The 20,846-nt window shown below is 44.3% G+C and overlaps 1 protein-coding gene across 1 annotated transcript; it reads left to right on the plus strand.

Annotated features, from left to right (window-relative positions):
- Positions 1-630: 630 nt before the first annotated feature.
- LOC129849494 (P2Y purinoceptor 3-like) lies at positions 631-14,116 on the plus strand (the record flags this gene model as incomplete). The annotated part of the gene is made up of 3 exons (XM_055916325.1): positions 631-804; positions 895-972; positions 13,481-14,116. Coding segments are annotated over 3 exons (888 nt in total), but the record flags the coding sequence as incomplete, so codon positions are not given.
- Positions 14,117-20,846: the final 6,730 nt, after the last annotated feature.

Genomic DNA, 20,846 nt, shown 5'->3' on the forward strand with positions numbered 1-20,846 from the left:
AACAGGTAGTGTACACTGAGACTGAAGAGACCAGAGCTGTCTGAGGAACACGACAGGTAGTCTACACTGAAGAGACCAGGATTGTCTGAGGAACACAACAGGTAGTGTACACTGACCACTGAAGAGACCAGGGTTGTCTGAGGAACACAACAGGTAGTCTACACTGAACACTGAAGAGACCAGAGTTGTCTGAGGAACACGACAGGTAGTCTACACTGACCACTGAAGAGACCAGGGTTGTCTGAGGAACACAACAGGTAGTCTACACTGAAGATACCCTTTTTCCACATTTTATTTGGACAAATTCACTTATCCTGATAAAAGGAGTCAAAATAGGAATGTTTTTTCTTGTAAATTCACAGACCCCAACGACTGAGAAGACATGAACATCTCTGTAGAAAGCAACTCTACTCTCCTCTCCTCCTTCACTGAACACCTTCCGGTAAAAATATATAATAACATCCCATAATAAACCATTTGTAAGGTATTTAAAAGTGTGAATAACTAGCTTACTAACGTTTATAAATGTGGGTTGTAATGATTAATACATGTTAATCAAACTGTTTGTAAATGTCTTATAAATGATTTACTAATGAGTGTTATTATAGTGTTACCCTCCGTTCTTTCCAGATTGTACTGTACACTGCTGCCATCTCCATCAACCTCATCCTGGGTCTCCCCACCAATGTCTACGTCTTGTGGCTGATAGTGACCGGAGCGGGAGGGACGATGGCTTCAGACTTCTTCTCTCTCAACCTGTCTGTGTCTGAGATCCTCTACATTCTGTCCAATCTGATGTTTATTGTTCATTATAACATCCAAGATAATGGTACTTTATGGAGCGTTGGGACATTCTTTGCCGGTTTCAATATCCTTGGTCGTCCTCTGTTCCAGTGTTGTATCTGTGTGGAGCGCTACCTGGCGGTGGTCCACCCTGTAACCTTCCTGAAGTACAAACCCCTGAGATACAGGGTGGGGTGTTGTGGTGTTGTCTGGCTGATGGTGCTTGGATCCTGCTTTGCAAATATGCTTGGTAAATACCAATCTGCATGGTGGAAGTTCTTTGGTTTGATTTTTAACCTGTTTACTCTTTCTGTGATGTTGTTCTGCTGCCTGGCTGTTCTCTGGGCTCTGAAACGTCCCGGTCCGGGGGAAGGAGAGAGAGAAGGGGAAGGGATGAACACCATGAAGCTGAGGGCCTTCAGGATCATTTCAATGATCACGGTGTCTATGATTGTCAACTACCTCCCACTGGTTCTTCTCCTAACCAGTTACCATTTTATAGAACCAGTGGAGTATTTTAAGGGAAGATCCATTTGTTTCTCTATCACAGTTGTCATTGGGTTTGCTCAGCCCCTCCTCTACCTCCACAGGTCTGGGAAACTGCCCTGTGTCACGGGACCCTGAGGCTGAGGTCACAATGTTCAAAGCCATCAGTTCAACGTCTAATTTTGATTTACATTTGATTGTCAACTGACACCAATAATCTGAACCAAGCCAAACTGAACTGCACTGGATTGGTTTGAATCTAATCCCCGTAGTTTCTGAGAATGTACTGGAAAGGAAATGATCTGAGCCAGAACATTATGGTTTGGGTCTGCATGGTAGTCTAAAAAGTGTATATCACTAAGTTATAATTTCGACTAAGACAAGCGATTGAATTAACAATGAACCAATGAGAATAGAATAGAATAGGACAGGGGTGAATAGGGGCGGAATAGAAGTTCTGTGGGAATTAAAGGGACAATCTGGGTTTCAAACAACAACAAAATGGACACCCCGCCACTTTTTTGGTGTGGGAATTCTTAAATGTTAAGTTAAATGAATCGTAATATTATTTCTGACTATGTTGCCGTCTCTTCGCCTGTGTGGAACATGAGAAATAGAAAACCCTATCTTTGGAATGATATACAACTGTGAAATGTCATGTTAAAAATACAGTAAATTAATTGTAATATTAGTTTCTGACTGTTTTCCTCTCTCCTGCTGTGAAATTTGTGAAATAGAAGCAAGAATTAAAGAAATATAATCTACAGTTGTTCATTGTTAAATTAAATTTAGCTAAATTAGTTAAAATATACATTATTAACAGTTTTTCTGACTGTTTTGCAATCTCCTAGACGTAGTGACACTTGAGAAATACTGTTTATCATAAGTTAAATGAAGTTAAATAAATAGTAATATTAATGACTGACTGTTTTGTCTGTGTTTCTTTTCAATCTGTTGTTACTGTATACAATACTGTAATATATGGGAGTTTACTGTGATGTTTAACGGAGATTAGGTGAATGCAATGACTGTAATTCGACAATCCAGAGTAGTGGGGCAAGGTTATTGGACGTCAGCCAGGCTCAGGGTCAGGGTGGGCAGAAAAGGTCAAAACTGGGGAAAACAGGAACAATAGTGAAGACAGGAGCAGGGAAAGAAACGCTGGTAGGTTTGATGAATAAAAACGAACTGGCAACAGACAAACAGAGAACACAGGTTTAAATACACTGGGGATAATGGGGAAGATGGGCTACACCTGGAGGGGGGTGGAGACAATCAGAAAGAAACACTGGTAGGTTTGATGAATAAAAACGAACTGGCAACAGACAAACAGAGAACACAGGTATAAATACACAGGGGATAATGGGGAAGATGGGCTACACCTGGAGGGGGGTGGAGACAATCAGAAAGAAACACTGGTAGGTTTGATGAATAAAAACGAACTGGCAACAGACAAACAGAGAACACAGGTATAAATACACTGGGGATAATGGGGAAGATGGGCTACACCTGGAGGGGGGTGGAGACAATCAGAAAGAAACACTGGTAGGTTTGATGAATAAAAACGAACTGGCAACAGACAAACAGAGAACACAGGTATAAATACACAGGGGATAATGGGGAAGATGGGCTACACCTGGAGGGGGATGGAAACAATCACAAAGACATGTGAAACAGATCAGAGTGTGACAATGAGTTTTCCCAAATGTACCAAAGTGGCCTCCAACTGGCCGAATAGGTAAATTGATACATTTTTAAGTAAATAACTATAGAGAACATACAAAGTGCTGTGGTAATAAAACATTTAAGTTTACACACACCCAGGATGGATCATTAGCTTCCCTACATACTAACAGGAGACGCGACAATAATGCTATGTATATATATATATAAATATATATGTAAAAAAATGTGGATAGCTCAGTTTAAAATAGTTTTTTAGAATTAATTATCTGCCACCCGTGTCTGCGTCTCGCCTTGTGCCCTTACAGGAACAAAAATATCTCCAAGGTTTTTTAGTAACGGCATCAACAACATCTTCTGTAACTTTTTATTAACAGCTGATATTTTTACCACTTTCAGAACAGGTTAGACAAAAGATGGAGGGTGTGACATCTGCTTCTACTTGTCTGCTAATCCAATTTGGCTACAGATCTAAAAATACAGCCGTTTTTTCTTCCAAACAACTGCCGTTTTGACCACTCCCTCAACAAGTCAGACATAAACTTAGAGCATTTAAAATCGTCCTACACTTCTCTGCTTTGAAAATAAAACATCTGAACAACAATATATTCTACTGACCACATATCTACTGACCACATCCACATAACTACTGACCACCTCCACATAACTACTGACCACATCCACATAACTACTGACCACATATCTACTGACCACCTCCACATAACTACTGACCACATCCACATAACTACTGACCACATATCTACTGACCACATCCACATAACTACTGACCACATCCACATAACTACTGACCACATAACTACTGACCACATCCACATAACTACTGACCACATCCACATAACTACTGACCACAACCACATAACTACTGACCACAACCACATAACTACTGACCACATCCACATAACTACTGACCACATCCACATAACTACTGACCACATCCACATAACTACTGACCACATCCACATAACTACTGACCACATCCACATAACTACTGACCACATAACTACTGACCACATCCACATAACTACTGACCACAACCACATAACTACTGACCACAACCACATAACTACTGACCACATCCACATAACTACTGACCGCATCCACATAACTACTGACCACATCCACATAACTACTGACCACATCCACATAACTACTGACCACATCCACATAACTACTGACCACATCCACATAACTACTGACCACATCCACATAACTACTGACCACATCCACATAACTACTGACCACATCCACATAACTACTGACCACATCCACATAACTACTGACCTCATCCACATAACTACTGACCACATAACTACTGACCACATCCACATAACTACTGACCTCATAACTACTGACCACATCCACATAACTACTGACCACATCCACATAACTACTGACCACATCCACATAACTACTGACCTCATCCACATAACTACTGACCACATAACTACTGACCACATCCACATAACTACTGACCACATCCACATAACTACTGACCACATCCACATAACTACTGGCCACATCCACATAACTACTGACCACATCCACATAACTACTGACCACCTCCACATAACTACTGACCACATCCACATAACTACTGACCACATCCACATAACTACTGACCACAGAACTACTGACCACATCCACATAACTACTGACCACATCCACATAACTACTGACCACATCCACATAACTACTGACCACATCCACATAACTACTGACCACATCCACATAACTACTGACCACATCCACATAACTACTGACCACATCCACATAACTACTGACCACAGAACTACTGACCACATCCACATAACTACTGACCACAACTACTATAGCGATAGAAATGTGGTACATTTTCATAATACACTATAAATACAAACTAATGTGGACATCTCTTCAAATTAGTGTATCAGCTATTTTCAGCCACACCCGTTGCTGACAGGTGTTTACAATTGAACACACAGCCGTGCAATTACTGTACGTTTGTTTATGTGTAACTCTGTGTTGTTGTTTTTGTGGCACTGCTTTGCCATGTCTTGGCCAGGTCGCAGTTTTAAATGAGAACTTGTTCTCAACTGGCCTACCTGGTTAAATAAAGATGAAATATTATTATTATTTTTTAAATGATCCATAGACAAACATTGGCAGTAGAACGGCCTGTTAGTCAGTCGAACGGTGTTTCTTCCGACACATTGGTGCGGCTGACTTCCTGGTGAAGCAGGAAGTGTGATTAGAAGCAGCGCGGCCAGACGGGTCATGTTTCAGAGGATGTATGACGAGACCTTCTCCTCACCCAAGTCTATTGGGGAGTTTCAGCGATGAAGGAAGGACCCTGAGGAAGAAGAGGTGTTGGTCTCTCAACAGCTTTTCAACACTACTTCTGGAATGTCCGTTTGCTTCTTCATCGTAGTTCAACTCTGGGTTTGTGCAACCAATCTGACATGTGACTTCTTCAGAAACACTAAATCTGCTTCTGTATTTGATTTGTACCATGTCAAGAATCAATTAATTAATCCTATAGATAATCAATTATAGGATCAAATTCACCAGAGAATCAAACGTCGTCGGGAGAAGGAGAAGAGGACCAAGGTGCAGCGTGGTAAGTGTTCATATTACCTTTAATAAAATACGAAACACTTGACGAAACAACAAAAACGACAAACGAACAGTCCTGTAAGGTGAACACACAAAACAGAAAACAGAAAATAACTACCCTTAAACACAGGTGGGAACAGGCTACCTAAATATGGTTCTCAATCAGAGACAACGATAGACAGCTGCCTATTGGGAACCATACCAGGCCAAACACATAGATATACAAAACATAGAATGAAAAACGTAGAATGCCCACCCCAACTGACGCCCTGACCAACCAAAACAGAGACATAAAGAGGATCTCTACGGTCAGGGCGTGACAGAATCTGTGTCTCTCTGTATAGTTTGTAGGCAAAAGATAATAAGCTTGAAAAGGGAAGCCATTTTGGATGTAAATTCTCATGAAACTTAAATCTGCATTTGATCTTGACCAATGACACTGTGTCAAATATAATATGTAAATATGAACATATGTATATTGATACATTATACACTGCTCAAAAAAATAAAGGGAACACTTAAACAACACAACAGAAGTGTGATTGACTTGGAGTTACATTGTGTTGTTTAAGTGTTCCCTTTATTTTTTTGAGCAGTGTATATACATAACATGTTGTCAAGTGCTGTCTAAATGGTGTCTCGAATTATGAAAAAGCATTGCATGTTTTCAAGACATGAGCCAAAATGGAGTGTCTAAAAACACAAACTGTGTCTTAGTACTGAGTCTATTCCTGTCATCTTCATTCTCAATAAAAACGGGTTACAGTTACACGCTATATATCTATGAAAGTATTTGTTGACGAAAGTTAATTTAAACTCTACAGTCCTTCCTCCCAGCTAGGAGAAACATCAGCAATATACTGTATTGTTCCTTCTACCCAAATGGTCCCTTATTTCCTACATAGAGACCCCTATTCCCTACAGGGTTGCTCCCTATTCCCTACATAGTGGCCCCTATTCACTTCATGATGGCCCCTATTCCCTACATAGAGGCCCACCACTCCCTATATAGTGGCCACTATCTGGACTGAACCTGTTCAGACTGGGTGGAGCTTCAGTATCATACCTGGACTGAACCTGTTCAGACTGGGTGGGTGTAGCTTCAGTATCATACCTGGACTGAACCTGTTCAGACTGGGTGGAGCTTCAGTATCATACCTGGACTGAACCTGTTCAGACTGGGTGGAGCTTCAGTATCATACCTGGACTGAACCTGTTCAGACTGAGTGGAGCTTCAGTATCATACCTGGACTGCACCTGTTCAGACTGGGTGGAGCTTCAGTATCATACCTGGACTGAACCTGTTCAGACTGGGTGGAGCTTCAGTATCATACCTGGACTGCACCTGTTCAGACTGGGTGGAGCTTCAGTATCATACCTGGACTGAACCTGTTCAGACTGGGTGGAGCTTCAGTACCATACCTGGACTGCACCTGTTCAGACTGGGTGGGTGGAGCTTCAGTATCATACCTGGACTGAACCTGGTCAGACTGGGTGGGTGGAGCTTCAGTATCATACCTGGACTGCACCTGTTCAGACTGGGTGGAGCTTCAGTATCATACCTGGACTGAACCTGTTCAGACTGGGTGGAGCTTCAGTACCATACCTGGACTGAACCTGTTCAGACTGGGTGGAGCTTCAGTATCATACCTGGACTGCACCTGTTCAGACTGGGTGGAGCTTCAGTATCATACCTGGACTGAACCTGTTCAGACTGGGTGGAGCTTCAGTACCATACCTGGACTGAACCTGTTCAGACTGGGTGGGTGGAGCTTCAGTGTCATACCTGGACTGCACCTGTTCAGACTGGGTGGAGCTTCAGTATCATACCTGGACTGCACATGTTCAGACTGGGTGGAGCTTCAGTACCATACCTGGACTGCACCTGTTCAGACTGGGTGGAGCTTCAGTATCATACCTGGACTGCACCTGTTCAGACTGGGTGGAGCTTCAGTATCATACCTGGACTGAACCTGTTCAGACTGGGTGGAGCTTCAGTACCATACCTGGACTGAACCTGTTCAGAATGGGTGCGTGGAGCTTCAGTATCATACCTGGACTGCACCTGTTCAGACTGGGTGGGTGGAGCTTCAGTATCATACCTGGACTGCACCTGTTCAGACTGGGTGGAGCTTCAGTATCATACCTGGACTGCACCTGTTCAGACTGGGTGGGTGGAGCTTCAGTATCATACCTGGACTGCACCTGTTCAGACTGGGTGGAGCTTCAGTATCATACCTGGACTGAACCTGTTCAGACTGGGTGGAGCTTCAGTATCATGCCTGGACTGCACCTGTTCAGACTGGGTGGGTGGAGCTTCAGTATCATACCTGGACTGAATCTGTTCAGAATGGGTGGAGCTTCAATATCATACCTGGACTGCACCTGTTCAGACTGGGGGGAGCTTCACTATCATACCTGGACTGAACCTGTTCAGACTGGGTGGGTGGAGCTTCAGTATCATACCTGGACTGCACCTGTTCAGACTGGGTGGGTGGAGCTTCAGTATCATACCTGGACTGCACCTGTTCAGACTGGGTGGAGCTTCAGTATCATACCTGGACTGAACCTGTTCAGACTGGGTGGGTGGAGCTTCAGTATCATACCTGGACTGCACCTGTTCAGACTGGGTGGAGCTTCAGGATCATACCTGGACTGCACCTGTTCAGACTGGGTGGAGCTTCAGTATCATACCTGGACCGCACCTGTTCAGACTGGGTGGAGCTTCAGTACCATACCTGGACTGCACCTGTTCAGACTGGGGTGATGGGGTTAGGTTAGTCTGTGGAGTGGGGGTTGGGGTGATGGGGTTAGGTTAGTCTGTAGAATGGGGCTTGGGGTTGGGGTTAGGTTAGTCTGTGGAATGGGGATTGGGGTGATGCGGTTAGGTTAGTCTGTGGATTGGGGTTTGGGGTGATGGGGTTAGGTTAGTCTGTGCAGTGGGGTTGGGGTGATGTGGTTAGGTTAGTCTGTGGAATGGGGGTTATGGTGTTGGGGTTAGGTTAGTCTGTGGAGTGGGTTTGGGGTGATGTGATTAGGTTAGTCTGTGGAGTGGGGTTGGAGTGATGGGGTTAGGTTAGTCTGTGGAGTGGGGGTTGGGGTTAGGTTAGTCTGTGGAGTGGCGGTTGGGGTGATGGGGTTAGGTTAGTCTGTGGAGAGGGGTTGGTGTGATGGGGTTAGGTTAGTCTGTGGAGTGGGGTTGGGGTTAGGTTAGTCTGTGGAGTGGGGGTACGGGTTGGGGTTAGTCTGTGGAGTGGGGTTGGGGTTAGGTTAGTCTGTGGAGTGGGGTTGGGGTTAGGTTAGTCTGTGGAGTGGGGGTTGGGGTTGGGGTTAGGTTAGTCTGTGGAGTGGGGTTGGGGTTAGGTTAGTCTGCGGAGTGGGGTTGGGGTTGGTGTTAGGGAAGTCTGTGGAGTGGGGGTTGGGGTGATGGGGTTAGGTTAGTCTGTGGAGTGGGGTTGGGGTTGGGGTTAGGTTAGTCTGTGGAGTGGGGTTGGGGTTAGGTTAGTCTGTGGAGTGGGGGTTGGGGTTAGGTTAGTCTGGGAAGTGGGGGTTGGGGTTGGGGTTACGTTAGTCTGTGGAGTGGGGTTGGGGTTAGGTTAGTCTGTGGAGTGGGGATGGGGTTAGGTTAGTCTGTGGAGTGGGGGTTGGGGTGATGGGGTTAGGTTAGTCTGTGGAGTGGGGTTTGGGTTAGGTTATTCTGTTGAATGGTGCTTGGTGTTGGGGTTAGGTTAGTCTGTGGATTGGGGCTTGGGGTTGGGGTTAGGTTAGTCTGTGGAGTGGGGGTTGGGGGTAGGTTAGTCTGTGGAGTGGGGGTTGGGGTGATGGGGTTAGGTTAGTCTGTGGATTGGGGTTTGGGGTGATGGGGTTAGGTTAGTCTGTGGAGTGGGGGTTGGGGTGATGGGGTTAGGTTGGTCTGTGTAGTGGGGGATGGGGTGATGGGGTTAGGTTGGTCTGTGTAGTGGGGGTTGGGGTTAGGTTAGTCTGTGGAGTGGGGTTGGGGTAGGTTAGTCTGTGGAGTGGAGGTTGGGGTTGGGGTTAGGTTAGTCTGTGGAGTGGGGGTTGGGGTTAGGTTAGTCTGTGGAATGGGGGTTGGGGTGATGGGTTTAGGTTAGTCTGTGGAGTGGCTGTTGGGGTGATCGGGTTAGCTTAGTCTGTGGAGTGGGGTTGGATTTTGAGGTTAGCTTAGTCTTTGGAATGGGGGTTGGGGTGATGGGGTTAGGTTAGTCTGTGGAGTGGGGGTTGGGGTGATGGGGTTAGGTTATTCTGTGGATTGGCGGTTGGGGTGATGGGGTTAGGTTAGTCTGTGGAGTGGGGTTGGGGTTAGGTTAGTCTATGGAGTGGGGGTGGGGTTAGGTTAGTCTGTGGAGTGGGGGTTGGTTTGATGGGGTTAGGTTAGTCTGTGGAGTGGGGTTGGGGTGATGTGGTTAGGTTAGTCTGGGGAGTGGGGGTTGGAGTGATGGGGTTAGGTTAGTCTGTGGAGTGGGGTTGGGGTTAGGTTAGTCTGTGGAGTTGGGGTTAGGTTAGTCTGTGGAGTGGCGGTTGGGGTGATGGGGTTAGGTTAGTCTGTGGAGTGGGGTTGGAGTGATGGGGTTATGTTAGTCTGTTGAGTGGGGGTTGGGGTGATGGGGTTAGGTTATTCTGTGGAGTGGGGGTTGGGGTGATGGGGTTAGGTTAGTCTCTGGAGTGGGGTTGGATTTTGAGGTTAGCTTAGTCTGTGGAGTGGGGGTTGGGGTGATGGGGTTAGGTTAGTCTGTGGAGTGGGGGTTGGGGTGATGGGGTTAGGTTATTCTGTGGATTGGCGGTTGGGGTGATGGGGTTAGGTTAGTCTGTGGAGTGGGGTTGGGGTTAGGTTAGTCTATGGAGTGGGGGTGGGGTTAGGTTAGTCTGTGGAGTGGGGGTTGGTTTGATGGGGTTAGGTTAGTCTGTGGAGTGGGGTTGGGGTGATGTGGTTAGGTTAGTCTGGGGAGTGGGGGTTGGAGTGATGGGGTTAGGTTAGTCTGTGGAGTGGGGTTGGGGTTAGGTTAGTCTGTGGAGTTGGGGTTAGGTTAGTCTGTGGAGTGGCGGTTGGGGTGATGGGGTTAGGTTAGTCTGTGGAGTGGGGTTGGAGTGATGGGGTTATGTTAGTCTGTTGAGTGGGGGTTGGGGTGATGGGGTTAGGTTATTCTGTGGAGTGGGGGTTGGGGTGATGGGGTTAGGTTAGTCTCTGGAGTGGGGTTGGATTTTGAGGTTAGCTTAGTCTGTGGAGTGGGGGTTGGGATGATGGGGTTAGGTTAGTCTGTGGAGTGGGGGTTGGGGTGATGGGGTTAGGTTAGTCTGTGGAGTGGCGGTTGGGGTGATGGGGTTAGGTTAGTCTGTGGAGTGGCGGTTGGGGTGATGGGGGCAGGTTAGTCTGTGGAGTGGGGTTGGGGTTAGGTTAGTCTGTGGAGTGGGGGTGGGGTTAGGTTAGTCTGTGGAGTGGGGGTTATGGTGTTGGGGTTAGGTTAGTCTGTGGAGTGGGGTTGGGGTGATGTGGTTAGGTTAGTCTGTGGAGTGGGGTTGGAGTGATGGGGTTAGGTTAGTCTGTGGAGTGGGGGTTGGGGTTAGGTTAGTCTATGGAGTGGCGGTTGGGGTGATGGGGTTAGGTTAGTCTATGGAGTGGGGGTTGGGGTGATGGGGTTAAGTTATTCTGTGGAGTGGGGGTTGGGGTGATGGGGTTAGGTTAGTCTGTGGAGTGGGGCTTGGGGTTGGGGTTAGGTTAGTCTGTTGAATGGGGCTTGGGGTGATGGTGTTAAGTTAGTCTGTGGAGTGGGGGTTGGGGTGATGGGGTTAGGTTAGTCTGTGGAGTGGGGGTTGGGGTGATGGGGTTAGGTTAGTCTGTGGAGTGGGGGTTGGGGTGATGGGGTTAGAAGGCCATCATCCCAGAGTCCCCTCTTCACTGTTGATGTTGAGACTGGACAGAGGAACTCTGCCTAGAAGGCCTGCATCCCAGAGTCGCCTCTTCACTGTTGATGTTGAGACTGCTGTTTTGCAGGTGGAAGCACCTTTGGCAGCAGCTTTGGCAGCCATTAAAGCTTTGAATTATTTAAAAAAAAGATTCTACCAACTTTGCACAACTCTTAGGGTAACATCTATCCATTGTTTTAGCTATGCATGAGTTCTGAAACGGAGATAAATATGTTTTGATGGCATTCTTTCACTGAACTCATTCTCCATTGTCTACATTCTAATGTTGTGCCAATCAATTTCTAATTAAAGGTACACAGTATTTAAAGGGATTGCTGTTGAAAAAACAAATTGAAGAAAAACTCCCTGATCAAATTGCTATTCCACCCAATGGGTGAGTTTTCTGAGATGTAATGGACATTTATTCAGTGCGTACATGGTAGGCATACCAGCAAACCTTGTTATGCACCTGCATAGGGTAAGTCTGAATAACAAGTACTGAGAAGGTCTGAAATCAAAAGGTGTAAAAAAGACATTTCCTTAGTCTGATCAGCCCCTTGGAACACACTGACCCAATAGATTTCTCCATGACGTAACACACACCTGTGTGAAGGTAGGGCCGAGCTTTAGAGCACATTCAAACCAGACAAAATTATGCGTAAATAATGTCCAATGAGAGGAAGTGTTGAGAGGGTGGGGTTTAGATTTGCTTTGCGTTGTCAAGGTTTCAAACCAAACACAACTACAGATCCGTCAACCAACTGATGAACAGCGTTTATCACGTCTCTTCCCCTGTCACACCCAACCACATTCCACTCCACAGACTAACATAACCCCTGCTATGGAACATGTGTTGTGAGCATGTGTGGTTTGAAACTGGCCTTCGCCTCCTACGTTTGCATATCTGGTTCTGGCTGAATACATTTCTCCATTAAGTAACACACACCTGTTCAAAGGCAGGGCCGAGCTTTAGGAGAGATTCAAAACAAGACAAAATGATGGTTAACAACACAGCCAACTCAATGCTATCCAATGAGATCGTGCGTTGGGGGAGGACCTAGATGTGTGGTAAGTTGTCCGTCAGAAAAGGTTGGGTCAGAGGCAGAGCTTTAGACCCACTGAAGAGACCAGAGTTGTCTGAGGAACACAACAGGTAGTCTACACTGAAGACTGAAGAGACCAGAGCTGTCTGAGGGACACGACAGGTAGTCTACACTGAGACTGAAGAGACCAGGGTTGTCTGAGGAACACAACAGGTAGTCTACACTGAGACTGAAGAGACCAGAGTTGTCTGAGGAACACAACAGGTAGTCTACACTGACCACTGAAGAGACCAGAGTTGTCTGAGGAACACTGCAGGTAGTCTACACTGACCACTGAAGAGACCAGGGTTGTCTGAGGAACACGACAGGTAGTCTACACTGACCACTGAAGAGACCAGAGTTGTCTGAGGAACACGACAGGTAGTCTACACTGAACACTGAAGAGACCAGGGTTGTCTGAGGAACACAACAGGTAGTCTACACTGAACACTGAAGAGACCAGGGTTGTCTGAGGAACACGACAGGTAGTCTACACTGAACACTGAAGAGACCAGGGTTGTCTGAGGAACACGACAGGTAGTCTACACTGAAGATACCCTTTTTCCACATTTTATTTGGACAAATTCACTTATCCTGATAAAAGGAGTCAAAATAGGAATGTTTTGTCTTGTGAATTCACAGACCACAACGACTGAGAAGACATGAACACCTCTATATACAGCAACTCTACTCTCCTCTCCTCCTTCACTGAACACCTTCCGGTAAAAATATATAATAACATCCTATAATAAACCATTTGTAAGGTATTTAAACGTGTGAATGACTAGTTTCCTAACATTTATAAATGTGGGATGTAATGATTAATAAATGTTAATCAAACTGTTTTGTAAATGTCTTATAAATGATTTACTAATGAGTGTTATTATAGTGTTACCCTCCGTTCTTTCCAGATTGTACTGTACACTGCTGCCATCTCCATCAACCTCATCCTGGGTCTCCCCACCAATGTCTACGTCGTGTGGCTGATAGTGACCGGAGCAGGAGGGACGATGGCTTCAGACTTCTTCTCTCTCAACCTGTCTGTGTCTGAGATCCTCTACAGCCTGTCCAATCTGATGTTTATTGTTCATTATAACATCCAAGAGAATGTTGCTTTATGGAGCGTTGGGACATTCTTTGCCGGTTTCAACCTCTTTGGTCGTCCTCTGTTCCAGTGTTGTATCTGTGTGGAGCGCTACCTGGCGGTGGTCCACCCTGTAACCTTCCTGAAGTACAAACCCCTGAGATACAGGGTGGGGTGTTGTGGTGTTGTCTGGCTGATGGTGCTTGGATCCTGCTTTGTAAATATGTTTGTTAATAACCAATCTGCATGGTGGAAGTTCTTTGGTTTGATTTTTAACCTGCTTTCTCTTTCTGCGATGTTGTTCTGCTGCCTGGCTGTTCTCTGGGCTCTGAAACGTCCTGGTCCGGGAGAAGGAGAGAGACAGGGGGAAGGAATGAACAACATGAAGCTGAGGGCCTTCAGGATCATTTCAATGATCACGGTGTCTATGATTGTCAACTACTTCCCACTGGTTCTTCTCCTAGTCAGTTACCATTTTATAGAACCAGTGGAGTATTTTAAGGGAAGATCCATTTGTTTCTCTTTCACAGTTGTCATTAGGTTTGTTCAGCCTTTTCTCTACCTCCACAGGTCTGGGAAACTGCCCTGTGTCAGGGGACCCTGAGGTCACGCTTTTCAAAGACATCAATTCAACGTCTAATGTTGATTCACATTTGATTGTCAACTGACACCAATAATCTGAACCAAGCCAAGCTGAACTGCACTGGATTGGTTAGAATCTAATCCCCGTAGTTTCTGGGAATGTACTGGAAATGAAATTATCTGAGCCAGAACATTATGGTTTGGGTCTGCACGGTAGTCTAAAAAGTGTATATCACTAAGTTATAATTTCGACTAAGACAAGCGATTGAATTAACAATGAACCAATGAGAATAGAATTCACAGGGGTGAATAGGGGCGGAATAGAAGTTCTGTGGGAATTAAAGGGACAATCTGGGTTTCAAACAACAACAAAATGGACACCCCGCCACTTTTTTGGTGTGGGAATTCTTAAATGTTAAGTTAAATGAATCGTAATATTATTTCTGACTATGTTGCCGTCTCTTAGCCTGTGTGGAACTTGAGAAATAGAAAACCCTATCTTTGGAATGATATACAACTGTGAAATGTAATGTTAAAAATACAGTAAATTAATTGTAATATTAGTTTCTGACTGTTTTTATCTCTCTTGCCGTGAAATTTGTGAAATAGAAGCAAGAATTAAAGAAATATAATCTACAGTTGTTCATTTTTAAATGAAATGTAGCTAAATTAGTTGTAATATACATTTTGATCAGTTCTTCTGACTGTTTTGCCATCTCCTAGACATGGTGACACTTGAGAAATACTGTTTATCATAAGTTAAATGAAGTTAAATAAATAGTAATATTAATGACTGACTGTTTTGTCTGTGTTTCTTTTCAATCTGTTGTTTCTGAATACAATACTGTAATATATGGGAGTTTACTGTGATGTTTTACGGAGATTAGGTGAATGCAATGACTGTAATTCGACAATCCAGAGTAGTGGGGCAAAGTTATTGGACGTCAGCCAGGCTCAGGGTCAGGGTGGGCAGAAAAGGTCAAAACTGGGGAAAACAGGAACAATAGTGAAGACAGGAGCAGGGAAAGAAACGCTGGTAGGTTTGATGAATAAAAACGAACTGGCAACAGACAAACAGAGAACACAGGTATAAATACACTGGGGATAATGGGGAAGATGGGCTACACCTGGAGGGGGGTGGAGACAATCAGAAAGAAACACTGGTAGGTTTGATGAACAAAACGAACTGGCAACAGACAAACAGAGAACACAGGTATAAATACACTGGGGATAATGGGGAAGATGGGCTACACCTGGAGGGGGGTGGAGACAATCAGAAAGAAACGCTGGTAGGTTTGATGAATAAAACGAACTGGCAACAGACAAACAGAGAACACAGGTATAAATACACTGGGGATAATGGGGAAGATGGGCTACACCTGGAGGGGGGTGGAGACAATCAGAAAGAAACACTGGTGGGTTTGATGAATAAAAACGAACTGGCAACAGACAAACAGAGAACACAGGTATAAATACACTGGGGATAATGGGGAAGATGGGCTACACCTGGAGGGGGATGGAAACAATCACAAAGACATGTGAAACAGATCAGAGTGTGACAATGAGTTTTCCCAAATGTACCCAAGTGGCCTCCAACTGGCCGAATAGGTAAATTGATACATTTTTAAGTAAATAACTATAGAGAACATACAAAGTGCTGTGGTAATAAAACATTTAAGTTTACACACACCCAGGATGGATCATTAGCTTCCCTACATACTAACAGGAGACGCAACAATAATGCTATGTATATATATATAAATATATATGTAAAAAAATGTGGATAGCTTAGTTTAAAATAGTTTTTTAGAATTAATTATCTGCCACCCGTGTCTGCATCTCGGTCTCGCCTTGTGCCCTTACAGGAACAAAAATATCTCCAAGGTTTTTTAGTAACGGCATCAACAACATCTTCTGTAACTTTTTATTAACAGCTGATATTTTTACCACTTTCAGAACAGGTTAGACATTAGATGGAGGGTGTGACATCTGCTTCTACTTGTCTGCTAATCCAATTTGGCTACAGATCTAAAAATACAGCCGTTTTGACCACTCCCTCAACAAGTCAGACATAAACTTAGAGCATTTAAAATCGTCCTACACTTCTCTGCTTTGAAAATAAAAAATCTGATCAACAATATATTCTAATGACCACAACCACATAACTACTGACCACATCCACATAACTACTGACCACAACTACATAACTACTGACCACATAACTACTGACCACATAACTACTGACCACATCCACATAACTACTGACCAGAACCACATAACTACTGACCACATCCACATAACTACTGACCTCATCCACATAACTACTGACCTCATCCACATAACTACTGACCACACCCACATAACTACTGACCACATCCACATAACTACTGACCTCATCCACATAACTACTGACCACATCCACATAACTACTGACCACATAACTACTGACCACAACCACATAACTACTGACCACCTCCACATAACTACTGACCACATCCACATAACTACTGACCACATCCACATAACTACTGACCTCATCCACATAACTACTGACCACATCCACATAACTACTGACCACAACCACATAACTACTGACCACATAACTACTGACCACCTCCACATAACTACTGACCACATCGACATAACTACTGACCACCTCCACATAACTACTGACCTCATCCACATAACTACTGACCACATCCACATAACTACTGACCACATCCACATAACTACTGACCTCATCCACATAACTACTGACCACCTCCACATAACTACTGACCTCATCCACATAACTACTGACCACATAACTACTGACCACATCCACATAACTACTGACCTCATAACTACTGACCACATCCACATAACTACTGACCTCATCCACATAACTACTGACCACATCCACATAACTACTGACCACATAACTACTGACCACATCCACATAACTACAGACCTCATAACTACTGACCTCATTCACATAACTACTGACCTCATAACTACTGACCTCATCCACAAAACTACTGACCTCATCCACATAACTACTGACCACATCCACATAACTACTGACCACATCCACATAACTACTGACCTCATCCACATAACTACTGACCACCTCCACATAACTACTGACCACATAACTACTGACCACATCCACATAACTACTGACCACAACCACATAACTACTGACCACTTCCACATAACTACTGACCTAATCCACATAACTACTGACCTCATCCACATAACTACTGACCACATCCACATAACTACTGACCACATAACTACTGACCACATCCACATATCTACTGACCACATCCACATAACTACTGACCACCTCCACATAACTACTGACCACATAACTACTGACCACATAACTACTGACCACATCCACATAACTACTGACCACATCCACATAACTACTGACCACAACCACATAACTACTGACCACATAACTACTGACCACATCCACATAACTACTGACCACATAACTACTGACCGCATAACTACTGACCACATCCACATAACTACTGACCACATCCACATAACTACTGACCACAACCACATAACTACTGACCACATCCACATAACTACTGACCACATCCACATAACTACTGACCACATAACTACTGACCACATCCACATAACTACTGACCACATAACTACTGACCACATAACTACTGACCACCTCCACATAACTACTGACCACATAACTACTGACCACATAACTACTGACCAAATCCACATAACTACTGACCACAACTACATAACTACTGACCACATAACTACTGACCACATAACTACTGACCACATCCACATAACTACTGACCACAACCACATAACTACTGACCACATCCACATAACTACTGACCTCATCCACATAACTACTGACCTCATCCACATAACTACTGACCACACCCACATAACTACTGACCACATCCACATAACTACTGACCTCATCCACATAACTACTGACCACATCCACATAACTACTGACCACAACCACATAACTACTGACCACATAACTACTGACCACCTCCACATAACTACTGACCACATCGACATAACTACTGACCACCTCCACATAACTACTGACCTCATCCACATAACTACTGACCACATCCACATAACTACTGACCACATCCACATAACTACTGACCTCATCCACATAACTACTGACCACCTCCACATAACTACTGACCTCATCCACATAACTACTGACCACATAACTACTGACCACATCCACATAACTACTGACCTCATAACTACTGACCACATCCACATAACTACTGACCTCATCCACATAACTACTGACCACATCCACATAACTACTGACCACATAACTACTGACCACATCCACATAACTACTGACCTCATAACTACTGACCTCATTCACATAACTACTGACCACATCCACATAACTACTGACCACATCCACATAACTACTGACCACATCCACATAACTACTGACCTCATCCACATAACTACTGACCACCTCCACATAACTACTGACCACATAACTACTGACCACATCCACATAACTACTGACCACAACCACATAACTACTGACCACATCCACATAACTACTGACCTCATCCACATAACTACTGACCTCATCCACATAACTACTGACCACATCCACATAACTACTGACCACATAACTACTGACCACATCCACATAACTACTGACCACATCCACATAACTACTGACCACCTCCACATAACTACTGACCACATAACTACTGACCACATAACTACTGACCACATCCACATAACTACTGACCACATCCACATAACTACTGACCACAACCACATAACTACTGACCACATAACTACTGACCACATCCACATAACTACTGACCACATAACTACTGACCACATAACTACTGACCACATCCACATAACTACTGACCACATCCACATAACTACTGACCACAACCACATAACTACTGACCACATCCACATAACTACTGACCACATCCACATAACTACTGACCACATAACTACTGACCACATCCACATAACTACTGACCACATCCACATAACTACTGACCACATAACTACTGACCACATAACTACTGACCACATCCAGATAACTACTGACCACCTCCACATAACTACTGACCACATAACTACTGACCACATAACTACTGACCAAATCCACATAACTACTGACCACAACCACATAACTACTGACCTCATCCACATAACTACTGACCTCATCCACATAACTACTGACCACATCCACATAACTACTGACCACATCCACATAACTACTGACCACATCCACATAACTACTGACCTCATCCACATAACTACTGACCACATCCACATAACTACTGACCACAACCACATAACTACTGACCACATAACTACTGACCACCTCCACATAACTACTGACCACATCGACATAACTACTGACCACCTCCACATAACTACTGACCTCATCCACATAACTACTGACCACATCCACATAACTACTGACCACATCCACATAACTACTGACCTCATCCACATAACTACTGACCACCTCCACATAACTACTGACCTCATCCACATAACTACTGACCACATAACTACTGACCACATCCACATAACTACTGACCTCATAACTACTGACCACATCCACATAACTACTGACCTCATCCACATAACTACTGACCACATCCACATAACTACTGACCACATAACTACTGACCACATCCACATAACTACTGACTTCATAACTACTGACCTCATCCACATAACTACTGACCTCATAACTACTGACCTCATCCACAGAACTACTGACCTCATCCACATAACTACTGACCACATCCACATAACTACTGACCACATAACTACTGACCACATCCACATAACTACTGACCACCTCCACATAACTACTGACCACATAACTACTGACCACATCCACATAACTACTGACCACAACCACATAACTACTGACCACATCCACATAACTACTGACCTCATCCACATAACTACTGACCACATCCACATAACTACTGACCACATAACTACTGACCACATCCACATAACTACTGACCTCATAACTACTGACCTCATTCACATAACTACTGACCTCATAACTACTGACCTCATCCACATAACTACTGACCTCATCCACATAACTACTGACCACATCCACATAACTACTGACCACATCCACATAACTACTGACCTCATCCACATAACTACTGACCACCTCCACATAACTACTGACCACATAACTACTGACCACATCCACATAACTACTGACCACAACCACATAACTACTGACCACATCCACATAACTACTGACCTCATCCACATAACTACTGACCTCATCCACATAACTACTGACCACATCCACATAACTACTGACCACATAACTACTGACCACATCCACATAACTACTGACCACATCCACATAACTACTGACCACCTCCACATAACTACTGACCACATAACTACTGACCACATAACTACTGACCACATCCACATAACTACTGACCACATCCACATAACTACTGACCACAACCACATAACTACTGACCACATAACTACTGACCACATCCACATAACTACTGACCACATAACTACTGACCACATAACTACTGACCACATCCACATAACTACTG

Source organism: Salvelinus fontinalis, unplaced genomic scaffold (assembly GCF_029448725.1).
Source record: "Salvelinus fontinalis isolate EN_2023a unplaced genomic scaffold, ASM2944872v1 scaffold_1495, whole genome shotgun sequence".
Classification (NCBI taxonomy): domain Eukaryota; kingdom Metazoa; phylum Chordata; class Actinopteri; order Salmoniformes; family Salmonidae; genus Salvelinus; species Salvelinus fontinalis.